Source organism: Equus caballus, chromosome 8 (genome assembly GCF_041296265.1).
Source record: "Equus caballus isolate H_3958 breed thoroughbred chromosome 8, TB-T2T, whole genome shotgun sequence".
In the NCBI taxonomy this organism is placed as follows: domain Eukaryota; kingdom Metazoa; phylum Chordata; class Mammalia; order Perissodactyla; family Equidae; genus Equus; species Equus caballus.
This window is the reverse complement of record NC_091691.1, coordinates 16092092-16106001: the sequence shown is the minus strand read 5'-3', so window position 1 is coordinate 16106001 and position 13910 is coordinate 16092092. Positions and strand designations below refer to the sequence as shown.

The 13910-nt window shown below is 44.6% G+C and overlaps 1 protein-coding gene and 1 long non-coding RNA gene across 7 annotated transcripts in view; one reads left to right on the top strand and one right to left on the bottom strand.

The window, feature by feature from the left end:
• Positions 1-7642, top strand: part of SIRT4 (sirtuin 4) — a 29769-nt gene extending 22127 nt beyond the window's left edge. For 4 of the 6 annotated variants that reach the window (XM_070275394.1, XM_070275395.1, XM_001488708.5 and 1 more), the window contains exons 2-5: positions 1096-1593; positions 4104-4398; positions 4525-4737; positions 6954-7642. In XM_070275394.1, coding sequence (XP_070131495.1) covers positions 1096-1593; positions 4104-4398; positions 4525-4677 — 946 coding nt within the window. In that variant the 3' untranslated portion in view covers positions 4678-4737; positions 6954-7642. The remainder of the gene's footprint in view (positions 1-1095; positions 1594-4103; positions 4399-4524; positions 4738-6953) is intronic. The other 2 variants (XM_070275396.1, XM_070275398.1) reach the window with 1 other exon arrangement.
• Positions 7643-10860: 3218 nt separating this feature from the next.
• On the bottom strand, positions 10861-11400 carry LOC138925332 (uncharacterized). Its single transcript, XR_011441333.1, has 2 exons — positions 11276-11400; positions 10861-10980 (listed from the first exon to the last, which is right to left on the bottom strand). It is a non-coding gene; the product is annotated as an uncharacterized lncRNA (long non-coding RNA).
• Between the last annotated feature and the right edge of the window lie 2510 nt (positions 11401-13910).

Genomic DNA, 13910 nt, shown 5'->3' with positions numbered 1-13910 from the left:
TTTTCCTAGACCACATTTTGGGTGGTGGTGTGCTGTTCCATCAAGAGTCTCATAATTCTGGTTCTCTCTCTTTTTGTAATGTTAGCAGCTGTTGATATTCAGTGCCTAGATCCTACTATTGTTTTTCGGCTATAAAATTAATGAAGTTCTGATACATTCTCCCTTCCTCCAGCCCCTGGCAACTACCGGCCTGCTTTCTGTCTCTATAGATTTGCGTGTTCTGGACATTTAAGTGGAATCATATGATATATGTCATTTGGTGACTGGCTTCTTACATCTAGCATAATGTTTTCAATGTTAATCCATACTGTAGCATATATCAGAACTTCATTCCTTTTTATAACTGAATAATATTCCATTGTGTGGATAGACCACATTTTGTTTATCCACTTATTAGGTGATGGTTACCTTTGGGTTTTTTTGGTTTTTTTTTTTAAAGATTTTATTTTTCCTTTTTCTCCCTAAAGCCCCCTGGTACATAGTTGCATATTTTTAGTTGTGGGTCCTTCTAGCTGTGGCATGTGGGATGCCACCTCAGCATGGCCTGATGAGTGGTGCTATGTCCACGCCCAGGATCCGAACCGGCAAAACCCTGGGCCACCGAGGCAGAGTGTGCAAACTTAACCACTTGGCCACGGGGCCGGCCCCTTACCTTTGTTTTTAAAAACCAGTTTCTAAAAAAGAAACCCAAAAATATCAAACTGATAGATAAAGAGAACAGATTGGTGGTTACCAGAGGCAGGGGGTGAGGGTGGGTGAAATGGGTGAAGGGGGTCGAAAGGTGTAAAATTCCAGTTATGGAATAAGTCATGGGGATGTAATGTACAGCATGGTGACTATAGTTAATAACACTGTATTGCATATTTGAAAGTTACTAAGAGAAGAAATCTTCAAAGTCCTCATCACAAGGAAAAAAATTTTTCTCTAACTATGTATGGTGACAGATGTTGACTAGACTTATTGTGGTGATCATGTCATAATATATATAATATCAAAATCATTATGTTGTACACCTGAAACTAACATAATGCTACATGTCAATTATACCTCAACAAACAAGCAAAAGTTTCTCACATGAGGTTTCTTTCTCTCTAGAATGAGGATGAGCTTTGGGTTGACTTTCAGGACAGCAAAAGGCCACTGGCTGGTGAACCTCAGCCGGCAGTGCTCACATGGATCCACTGGGTTATTTGTGCCACCAAGTCCTCCTCTGGACCCTGAGAAAGTCAAAGAGCTACAGCGCTTCATCACCCTTTCCAAAAGACTCCTAGTGATGACCGGGGCAGGAATCTCCACTGAGTCGGGGATCCCAGACTACAGGTCAGAAAAGGTGGGACTTTATGCCCGCACTGACCGGAGGCCCATCCAGCATGGGGATTTTATACGGAGTGCTCCAATCCGCCAGAGGTATTGGGCAAGAAACTTTGTGGGCTGGCCCCAGTTCTCCTCCCACCAACCTAACCCTGCACACTTGGCTTTGAGCAACTGGGAGAGACTCGGCAAGCTGTACTGGTTGGTGACCCAAAATGTGGATGCCTTGCACACCAAGGCAGGGAGTCAGCGCCTGACAGAACTCCATGGATGCATGCACAGGTGCAGGAAGGCCTAAATAGTTTGAACACAGAAACGTAGGCTTCCGTAAGAATGGGGACTTTGGCTGTCTTGATCACTGTCGTCTTCATTAGACCTTGAGAAAAGGATCTGGGAGCAAGTGGTTCATTTTGGAGTTGATCCCAGCAAACTCAGTGAGGGAGTGGGGAAGTGAAACAGGGAAGGGAGGAAAGCCAAGAAAAGGGTAGGTTAATGAATGGTTACTGCTTTGGGCAGCTGGGGCTTAATTTTGTGAGGGACCCCCCCCAGACTGTCCGGAGCATGTTTCAGAATTGTCTCACTGAAAGTCGAGGAAGATGGGGTGTTTATCCACCGTCTCCCTTCCCTCATTGGCTGAGGGTCACTCTTGGGGAATTAACTCCCTAACACTGACTCTGCTCCTCTTGAGAAGCCTTCCTTGTTCAGAGAACACCGTAGGCAAGAGAGATGCAGAAAGTTGCTTATAGGACCACTGTGTGCAGTGGCTCTAGGGTATCCTGAGGGGACTATGAGCAGAGCACCAGCAGCACATGCTACACACTGCTGGGTCTCAGGGGCCTTGACACACAACACAGTGTAGCCTGGCATATAGTCAGAACCCAATAAACATTGATGGAATGAACACATGTAGCCCTGGCAATAACTTGTAGCTAATTGCAGACCATTTCCTTATCTTTAAGCCCCAGAGATCCTCCGCTGAGAACTAAAATCAGTCTGCCAACTGTAAAATGTTTATTGGGTGCCTGCAACATGTGGTGTGTACTGGTGTGCTACTTGTTGGTGTGGAGGGGTTAAAGCCAAAATATAAAACATGGTCTACTTTATGTGTGAGAACTTTGCAATCTGTTTAGGGGGAGACCCAAAAACAACAGGTTTAATGACAAACAGCTCTATACATGATTGTTAAGTTGTATAACCCTTGATAGACAAGCTTTACAAGTTCAGAGAAACAGATTTAGTAAAGATTGGAGTAATAAGGAAAGCTTTTATGGGTAAGGTGGGGCTTGAGACTGGCTCAGGTTTGACCAGGCAAAGAGCAGGAAAGAAGGCTTTCTCTGTGAAAGGAATTTCTAGAGCCCAGAGGAATCTGGCTTGGCCTCTGTAGAGACTAGTATGAAATCAGATTGTCTGGGTCAGATTGTCTGGGAAGGCTAGACCCAAATCATGGATGCATTTGAAAATTATGCAGTGCAATCTGGAACTATTGTGAGAGACCAAAGGGGACCATTAGTGGTTTCTGAGCAAGAAAACAGCATGATAAAAATAGCATTTGAGGAAGGCTAAACAGGATTAGAGAGAGTGGCTCAGGGAGGTCAGCCTGAAGGACCTAGATTAAGGCGGTATCAGGACAAAGAGAGACCTAATGATGGCCATGGGTCCATTAAAAAGTTATTTTTTCATGATGAAAATTTCAACCATCCACAAAAGTAAAGAGAATAGTATAATGAGCTCCCATATACCATCACTTAGATTATCAACGAGTTTTATCTTGTCTACTTTATCCCTTCTCTCCCTGTCTCTTCTTAAATATTTTAAGACAAATCCAAGACTTAATGTCATTTCACAGGGGGCCTTGTAAGTAAAAAAGTCAGCATAATCTGATGGCTGACTAGAAAAAGAGTAAAAGGAGAAGAATGAGTAACTAGTTTTTTCCAAGGGTTTCAGCGCAAGTAACTGGAGAAATGATGGTGATGGCGAAATTGGGGAGGTGAGGTTGAAGACAGAAGGGAAGCTTGACAGGACAGCCAAGAAGACTTGGAATTGGACTAGAGTTTGGGAGAGAACAGGAGAGGAGTCTTAGATAGAGGAAGAAACCATTAGCACACAGGTGTTCGGCAGTGAAAACGGAGAGTCCCCAGGGTGAGGACCGTAGGAAGAAAACAGCCTGGAGGATTGAAGAGCAGAGGAGGAGCCAACTAAAGCACCTTTCCTTCCTTCAACAGCTATTTAGTGAGTGCCCACAGCGTGCAGGCACTGACCTAGGTGGTGGGCCTAGAGCAGTGATCAAAGGACTCTAAGTTCTTGCCCTCACGGAGCTCACGTTCCGCTGGTTAGAGAGGTGAGAAGAGAATCAGAAGATATTGTGTCATAGACACCAAGGGGGGAATGTGTCTTAAAGAGAGGGTGGTGACCGACACTGACTATTCCAGCAGATGAGGAGAGCAGAGGATGGAGGGAAAAACACTGGTTTTGGCACTAAAGAAATCATTTGCTAAAGCATTTGCAGTTTTGTTAAGGATAAAAATGAGCCAGCAGAAAGTTGAGCAGGGAGTGTGTAGTAAGGAAACAGATGTACATCACTTGTTCTAGAAGGTTGGCAGTGGAAGGAAGGTGAGAAACAAACGATGGTAGCCAAAGAAGTCATGAAAAGGTATTCCCAAAATGGAGAAAAACTGGGTGTTAGAAAAAGAAAGCAATGATGTAGGGGCTGAAAATGGTCGAGGATGAAATATCTTCGGCAGCTTCGTGCCTCCCAGGACAGATGGTTCAGTCGGCCTCCTCTTTGGTTTCAGGGTCCTCTGCTTGCATTGTGGTGAACAGACTCCCCGCGGGGTGCTGCAGGAGCGGTTCGAGGTCCTGAACCCCACCTGGAGTGCCGAGGCCCACGGCCTGGCTCCCGATGGCGATGTCTTTCTCACAGAGGAGGAGGTCCAGAACTTTCAGGTCCCGTCCTGTGCTCGATGTGGAGGCCCCCTGAAACCAGATGTCGTTTTCTTCGGGGACACAGTGAGCGCTGACAAGGTTGACTTTGTACACAGGCGTGTCAAGGAAGCCGACTCCCTCTTGGTTGTGGGATCGTCCTTGCAGGTGTCTGACTTGGTTGCAGGGGGTAACTGTCCCTTTTGGGGGATAGGGAGCCCTGGAGAGGCTCCCCTCCTGGTTTCTCTCTTTATGCATCTAGAAAGCTCTTACCTGGCTCTTCTCCTGGTACAGGTGTACTCTGGTTACAAGTTTATCCTCACTGCCTGGGAGAAGAAGCTACCCATTGCAATACTGAACATTGGGCCCACACGGTCGGATGGCTTGGCATGTCTAAAACTGGATTCTCGTTGTGGAGAGTTGCTGCCTTTAATAGACCCACACTGACCACAGCCTGATGTTCCTGCGCCGGAAACTGGAATTTCCACTTGAATCCTGCTGCTAAAGGTAAATGCCTTCTCAGATATCAGATGCCAGTTTCCAGTCAACTGAGAGCACTGACAAAATACAGAAGGTTCTAGGCTGCTTAATGTGTGGCCATTCTTAATTAAAACCAATTTTTTAATGTGCATTAAGCTATAGTGTTTGAAAGACTATGATTTTCAAATTCTAAGCACATGGCTATTTAAGACAATGTTCCAAAATCTCCTGTTTTTTTTAAAAAAACAGCTTTATGAGATATAATTCATATATCAGAAAGTTCACCCTTTAAAAGTAGACAATTAACATTTTTTTTTTCCCTCTTCTCCCCAAAGTCCCCAGTACATAGTTGTATATTTTAGTTGTAGGTCTTTCTAGTTCTGCTCTGGAGTCGCTGCCTCAGCATGGCTTGATGAGCAGTGCCAGGTCCATGCCCAGGATCCAAACCGGTGAAACTCCAGGCCACTGAAGCGGAGCACGTGAACCCAACCACTCAGCCACAGGGCCAACCCCATAATTAACTTTTTTTTTTGAGGAAGATTAGCCCTGAGCTAACTGCTGCCAGTCCTCCTCTTTTTGCTGAGGAAGCCTGGCCCTGAGCTAGCATCTGTGCCCATGTTCCTCTGCTTTCTATGTGGGACGCCTGCCACAGCATGGCTTGCCAAGCAGTGCCATGTCCACACCCAGGATCCGAACTAGCGAACCCCGGGCTGCCGAAGTGAAATGTGCAAACTTAACCACTGTGCCACCGGGCTGGCCCCTACAATTAACTTTTAATACACTCATGAAGTTGTACGTTAATCACCACTGTCTAATTCCAGAACATTGTCATAATCCCAGAAAGCAACCCTGTACTCATTAGCAGTCTCTCCTCACCACCACCACAGTTGCCCCCAGTCCCTGACAACAGCTAATCTTTCAGTTTCTGCCTATTTTAGACATCCCGTACAATCTGTGGGCTTTTGTCTCTGGCTTTTCCACTTAGCATGTTTTCAGTGTCATCCACATTGTAGCATGTGTCAGTACTTTCTATCTATTTTAACCTATGAGTACAGCCACTTAAAAAAATAACAGCTTTACTGAGAGATAAATCACATACCATCCAGTTCACTCATTTAATGTGTACAATTCAATAGCTTTTAGTATATTCTCAGAGGAGTACAACCACTTTTTTTTTTAATAGACCTTAATTTTTAGACTAGTTTTTTTAGGTTCACAGCAAAATTGAGCAGAAAGTGCCAAGTTCCCATACACCTCCTGCCCCTGTACACTCAGAGTATTCATCATTCTGCTCAAGGACATCTTGGTTGCTTCCAAGTTTTGGGAAACTATGAATAAAGCTGCTCTAAACATCCACGTGCAGGTTTTTGTGTGGACATAAGTTTTTAACTCATTTGGGTAAATACCAAAGGAGCAAGATTGCTGGATTGCATGGTAAGAGTATGTTTAGTTTTGTAAGAAGCTGCCAAACTGCCTTCCAAAGTGACTGTCCCACCAGCAATGAATGAGAGTTCTTGTACAACCACTTTTTAAAAACTGTTGTAATTGAAGTATATTATACATACAGCCAAGTGCACATATCATAAGTGGACAGCTTGATGAAGATGCAGAGCATTTAGATCGAGGAACAGAACATTACTATACCCAACAAGTCCCCTTGGCACAAACATTTTTTAATATACTTTTAATCTAGCTCCTTTCTTTCCTTTCTTTTGCTGAGGAAGATTCACCCTAAGCTAACATCCTCTTTTTGCTTGAGGAAGATTTGCCTGGAGCTAACATCCTCTATTTTGTATATGGGTCACCACCTCAGCATGGCCACACAAGTGGTGTAGGTCCAGACCTGGGAACTGAACTCAGGCTGCCAAAGTGGAGCACGCCGAACTTAACCACTAGGCCACAGGGCCAGCCCCTAGTTTCTTATTACTGGAATAATACATATTTATTGTACAAACTTTAGAACATGCAGTTAAGTAAAAAGAATAGAATACAAATTGCCCATAATCCCACCCCCAAGATAACCAAAGTTCAACATTCCGGTATAACTAAATCTGTTTTCAATTGAATCAAGCTGTGCATAATGCTTTACTATGTCCTGTTTTCACATAATAATATATAGTGGCCATCTTTACATGTCCTAAATGCTATGGTTTTCTGAAAGGTAGGCCGATGTTCAAAATCATTTCCCCTACCTCACTTTCTACTTATTTTGGCATTAACTTGTTTCATTTTTTTTTTTCCAGATCCCTAAGAATTCATCCCTTCTTCCTCGAACTAATGGAAGCTCACTGAGGGCAGCCTGTGGAGGGCAGCAAACCAACATCTCTCTGCCAGCCTGTCTCTGAACTGGGCCGGTTTCAGAGCCAAGCAGTTAAGTTCTTCAGGCTGATGAGATTTGCCCCTGAAGAAAGACTTTTTCAGAGCAGCAGCTTCTCTTGATAGGAAAACTGCTTTCTCTTCCTTTTTATCTCCCCAGGTAGAAGAAATGGCCTGGTTAATATGTAGGCCAGAATGGTCTTTGGAGTGCTAATGTAGGGATTTCACTAATGTAGGGTGTGAGGGGAGAAGGAAATGACTTAATTTATAATCTCAAATGCTTAAATGTTTTTAACTGAAGCATTCTGATACATTTTTTTTTTTGAAAAGATGAGCAATGGTATGAATGAATTTTTTTTAACCAAGGAATAAAGGAATCTTTTTTTTTTTTCCTTTTTCTCCCCAAAGCCCCCCCGGTACATAGTTGTGTATTCTTCGTTGTGGGTTCTTCTAGTTGTGGCATGTGGGACGCTGCCTCAGCGTGGTCTGATGAGCAGTGCCATGTCCGCGCCCAGGATTCGAACCAACGAAACACTGGGCCGCCTGCAGCGGAGCGCGCGAACTTAACCACTCAGCCACGGGGCCAACCCCTAATAAAGGAATCTTTTTAACAGCATACTAGGTATGCGGGCTGTACATTTCTATTCTTTTTTTAATCAGGTGAAAGAGAATGGGGCTTAGTAACATGGTTCTCTAAGGATTTCTGCTTGATTTCAGCCGCCAGAACAAGACACCTGCCTTGAACCCAGCCTGTAGAGAGGAAACAGTGAATTCCCAAGTGGGCTCTTAAATTGTTTTTGGCGAGGAAAGCAGCAAGACTTGTTTGATTACTGCCTTAGCCAGAAAGAATCATTGTACCAGGCTAAAGCTTTCTGCACAGTCTCAGCAAAAAGTGAAGCGGCTGAAAGAATCACAACTATTCCGGATAGTCTTTTGTCTAAAATTAGGGCAAGCAATACACGTTCATCCTGCACCCGCCTAGAAAGCAAAGTCCCGTTAACTGGGATAATCTAAGCTCTTGAAAACATAAAGAGTGCTTTTCACCTGCACAACTGTAGGTTTGCTCATAGTCATTAATTCTGCAGAGGTTGTTGTAAATCTCAGTCCAGCTTTTTTGTAGGTGAGGATCCTAAGGTGCTTTGAATCAGATTTGCTCAGTTACCCAAAGTCAATGCCAATAATTGTATTCAAATCTGGGTCTTTGAATGTCAAGCCATTCTCACCCACAAATCTCAGAAATGGTTACTGACAGTCACTGTATTAAGGTCCCAGGGCTACAAAGAAACAACCTCTTGCCCTGGAGTGTCTCACCGAGGATGAGCTATTTCCTCACCCTTATTCTCTGCCAGAAAATGTCGGAGTCATGCATGGAATGACAGAATGAGAGAAAATTTAGTCCATCCCCCTTCATTTAATCTTTGAGGAAACTAAGCTCCAGGCTTACCTAAGGCCATGGTATGTGGTTTCCAAGCCGGGACTAGATCCCAAGTAGACTTCCCTCCTAGTTCTTTTCTTTTTAAACAACAATGCTTCTCTTTTGTTTGAAGGCTATGGTTAGAAAGAAGTCAGCCAGAAGTAGAAGTAGAAGCCAGCAGTACACCTGGCCAAGGAGACCAGAGATGGTTAAAATGTGGGCAGCGGAGAGCAGGTTAGGTTGCCAGGGAGAGAAGGCAGGCTCTGTCATCACCTTGATGCTGGCATGATTCATGAAACCAAGTCTTGAAGACCTTAACAATGCTCATTTTGTTCATATTTCCTCCTGAGATGGAATTCTTTCCAAAAAATTTGTCTCAAGAGGAACTTGGTATTTCTTGAAGGTGATGCTTCTCATGGTGCCTTCCTTGACATCTTTTGCCTTCTGCTCAATGGCAGTTCCTAACCCACTGTAAGTGCCCTCGGTTGGACTAACAAACATCTGCTAGTAGGTGCTATCAGTTTGTCACCACCCAGGTTGCATACTTATAATTGCATAACCTAGTTTAGCCATGACTTTCGGTCATGTCCTTTCTCATTGCTGCTGCGGTTCTGCTCTGCTATCACAGTTTCGTAAGTAGAAGTCACAAAGGCAAACAACTACATAACACTCGAAACCTCTTTCGCACTAACTCCTACTTTTTTTTTCTTTTTGAGGAAGATTAGCCCTGAGCTAACTGCTGCCAATCCTCCTCTTTTCTCTGAGGAAGTCTGGCCTTGAGCCAACATCCATGCCCATCTTCCTCTACTTTATATGTGGGACGCCTACCACAGCATGGTGTGCCAAGTGGCACCATGTCCATACCCGGGATCCGAACCAGCGAACCCCGGGCCGCTGAGAAGCAGAACGTGCGCACTTACTGCTGCGTCACCGGGCTGGCCCTAACTCCTACTTCTTTTTATGTTGTTGTAAACTGAGTATCCTTCTCTCACCTCTCCCTTAAATAACAGCATTTCTTGAGCACACTATATCCCAAGCACTATGCAAAGCATTTACGACACGTTAGTTCACTTATTAAGAGTTAACTCCACAAGAGATCTTGGACATGCACAGGGGTCGGTCTTCAGTGAATGCTGGGACTTTTCCTGAGAGGACCAAAGGAAGGACCTATAGGAAATTCAACACTCCTAGGTGGGGTGACCAACTGTCCCAGATTGCCCAGTACTGAGGGGTTTCTTGAGATGCATGACTTTCAGTGCTAAAACCAGGATGAGTTGGTTACCTTGCTCCTGCAAATAGCGGAGGTTGCCACCAGGTGTTAATTAATTCCAGCTGTATTATCCTTAAGATTCAAGATGGTGCTCTAAGATCCAGATTTTTTATTTTGATCTGTTACAAAACAGATAAATTCTATTTCATAAAGAAAAAAAAAATTAAACTCATCCAAGAAGGGAAAGTGGTTTTTTTTCTTCAATTCATTAGAAAAGGAATATAGCATGGAATTGAAGCTCTTATGGTATAGACAGACTTGGATTTCCATCCATGTCTTGCTACTTACCAGTTAGATGAACTTGGGCAAGTTGTATCTAATTTTAGTCTCTTTATAAATGAAGGTAATAGTAGCTACCTCATGAGTTGTTATGAAGATTAAACAAAGTAGGGGCTGGCATGGTGGCATACGGGTTAAGTTCGAGTGCTCTGCTTCGGTGGCCCGGGGTTCGCCGGTTCAGATCCCCAGCACCAATGTATGCACCACTTATCAAGCCACGCTGTGGCAGGTTTCCCACATAGAAAATGGAGGAAGATGGGCACAGGCGTTAGCTCAGAGCCAATCTTCCTCAGCAAAAAGAGAAGGATTGGCAGCAGATGTTAGCTCAGGGCTAATCTTCCTCAAAAAAAAACACAAAACACCCAAAAAAGTAACCATGTGTGTGAAGCTCAGAGCAGTGCCTGCACATGGGAAGCAAATGTCAGCCATTATCATTAGGATGTGGGAAGAGAGCAGATGGTGGGAAGGGAAGCCAACATACCTGCCAAATCTTTGTCCGCTCTTGAGTACTCCTTTAACTAGACTCATAAGGATCTTCCCCAGAGACACATTTCCTTTTCATGTGAATGTTTGTCTTTTTTAAAAAATTACAAGAGCCAAGTCTTACTTGATGTAATAAAGCCCTTCTAAAAAAAAGTAAGTGAATATCCTTTTCTATTCCCTTGGGAAAGTAATAATATTAAACATTTACTGTACAACAAGCACTATAGAAAGCATTTTACAACGCATTGACTCACCTAATTCCCACAATCCTATCATCTGCCCACTTATTGCATTCGAAAGATGAGGACCCTGAAGCTTCGAGACCTTATTTAATTTGCCCAAGGTCACCTAGGGTGACCAGACCAGTAATCAAGCCCGTTCCGTCCAGTTCTGAGCTCGCTCTCTTCCTTTAATGCTCTAGAAACGCGGTGGGGTAACTGAGCCACTGAACTTTGGGAGGGAAGAGGGCAAGGCTCAAGATACTTCCAGAAGTGACCCCAGCTGGGTCCTGAAAGATGAAGAGACAATCACGAGGCGAGAAAAAGGAAAGCATTCCAAACAACAAAAGCAAAAGCATAGAGGTCAGAACTGCAAATCCCTCCACTCTTCTTTTCCTTCTTGAAGGTGGGGGTGGGGATTCAAGTGGGAACTCGGGGCGCCCCAGAGGGCCTTGGCTCGCCCCAAATCCACTCGCCTCTCTCGTTGGCCATTCCTCCTCCTCGCGCCATTTTGATTCCCTGCGCCCCACTGTCCCAGGCCCCTCGGTCCCTCCCCGGCCTAAAAGCAATGGAGGAATTACCAACCGGAAATTGACGAGGAGCCTGGGGGAAGAGGGGCGTGTGTGTGTGTGCGGCGGGAAAACCGAGAGAGGGATGAGCGCGACAGCAAAGTTGTCCCCAACGTCACACCCTCGTGAGTTCGCCCTCTTTTCACAGTCGAATCGTTCACTCTGTCCTTTCGGCTGGATTTTGGCTCAGGAAAAGAGAGTACCAGGAAGCCCCCACCTCACAGGAACGCCGCCTCAAGCTACCATTACCAACCACTGCGCCTGCGCCGGCTCGGGCTCTAAGCGTCAGAGGGCGGGGCCTGAGCCTGGGAGGTGCGGAGATGGTGCGGGGGCTGGGCTGCTGTTCACCAATAGAAAGGAGGAGCCGAGAGCCACGTGCCCACAAGCTATCCAATCATATTTCCTACTCCGAAATCCCTCCTACTCTGGGGCGTGGCCGGCGGATTGACAGGGTTGGGCGCACAGGATCACGTGATCCGAAAAGGTAAATACGGCCGCGTGGTTTTTTCTCGACAACCCTTGCGCCGCACTAGGATCTTCGCTGAGAGGTTATTTAATGAGCGTGTTTGATGTGCTAAGCGCTGTGGAGGTACTGTGGCTGGTAGGATGTAACCCCGACTTCAAATTACTCTCAGTCCAGTTTATTTAATTATTTATGCATTTAAATCTTCCCAGCCACTGTACTAGTGTTTCTCGCATTCCGTTTCCTGTAATGAACACCCAGCAGATGCTTATTAACAGATTATTGAAAGAGTTTACTCTCTCTCCCCCAACCCTTGTGATAATGAAAAAGAGGTAGGTTTTTAAGTTAGAGGATATTTTTTGAGCCAGCTATAGCTTTTAGTACTGTGTGACTTGACTGTTTCGTCATCCAAAAAAAATGGGATAAACAATAGTCTCCTAAAATCCCACCTTTCTTGCATCCAAACAAGGGCTTGCAGTTTCTTTCCATTGAAAAAAAGACATTTGTGACCTTTACGGTTCGTTGAAAGCTGAGGCCAGGTATAACTTAATTTTGCATCCTTTGCAGTCCTACTGTGGCACAGAATGCCTATTCAATCTAAACTTGTTGACTCTAAATTTGAAAACAGTCCCATTCTAGCCTGCCAAAATCCTGAGCACTACTGACCAATAGGTCACTGGGCATTCAGCAATTATGTATTACATGCCCCCTATGTGTCAAGTATTGTACTGGGCAGGTAGGGATACAGAAGTGATTGACACCTCACTCTGCCTTCAGCAAGTTCACAGTGTGATAGCACGTTTCCTCTAAATTGTCCAAATGTGGGTTCTAATCTCAGCTGTGCTACCTATGAGTGGGTGATCTTTGGCAAGTCACTTGCTTCTTTGAGCCGGTTTCCTCATCTGTAAAATGAGCATGTAATAATACCTACAACTGTAGAGCTTTTGTGAAAATGACGAGGTAATCGTGCAAAATGCTTGGCATGGTCTGGAGCATGTGTAACAGTGCATATGCCGGTTCGAAGAGCAAGAAGAAAAGCCTTAGAGAAGGCTAAGCTGCAGGCAGCTGCTAACAATAAATCATTGTCTTGAGGCCAACCCCCCAATACATTGTATTCTTGGCATTTTGTACAGTGCCTAGCCTAGAGTGATTGTTCAATAAATATTCATTTAATGGGTGAATGAAATGAGGGAGAAATTGGACCAAAGGACAAACCCGTGCACACTACTTTGCTGCCTACCGTTCGCCCAGCAGTGGAACGTTCGCCCAGAACAGTGGAGGCTGTTCTGTCAGCCTCCAGTGGTTTAAAACTGCTTAGTGGTGGCTTCTCATAGTCAGCATTGTTCCTTCTCATCTTTGCTTTTCTAATTCAGTTCCCGTAATTCAGTTCTAATTCTGCCCTCCCCACTCTCTCTGGTGAATTTCAGTGCCAGTGTAGTCATAAATCCTCCTAGAAAAACTTGGCTGAATGACTTAGTGGTTAAGAGCTCAGGTATTGCCATCAGACAGATCTGGTCAAATCCTGAGTCTGGCATTTGTGTGACCTCCAGCAAGTGACTTAATTTCTCTGAGTTTTCAGTTCCTCGTCCATAAAATGGGCTCAATAATATTGATGTCACTAAAACTGGTTTGAACGTTCAATGAAATGAAGTGTGGAAAGCCCTTAGCACAGAGTGATATGCAGTGAGTGCTCAAGAAGTCGAAACTGTTATTGTTTATTATATTTGATGACTACAAAGTAAAAATCAGGTTGTAGAGTGTGGTGAAGTCTCTGAAGGGCTTAGAAAGAAAAAGAGTTGCAGAAAAAATGGTTTAACACAGTTGGGAATGGAGGCAGAGAAATGAGCGGAGGCAAGATCTGGCTCAAACTGAAACAAGAGCCCACCGCTTCAGGCAGCGCAGAGTAGTCTAAGAGTGTGTGTTCTGTTGTCAGACTCACTGGGTTCAAATCCCTTCTTTGCTACTTCCTAGATGCGTAGCGTTGGGCAAGTGACCTCTCCTATTGAGCCTCAGCTTCAAAAAATAGGATTTGCTAATAGTGCCAAAACCTAATAGGGCTGTCCGAACAATTTAGAGACACACAGTCCTGGCACAGAGTAAATAATCAGTGGTTGGTAATCATTATTCAGGTCTCATGGTGCTTGCTTGCTGGAAACATCCTTCTAATTCAACTTCCAAGGCTGGAAGG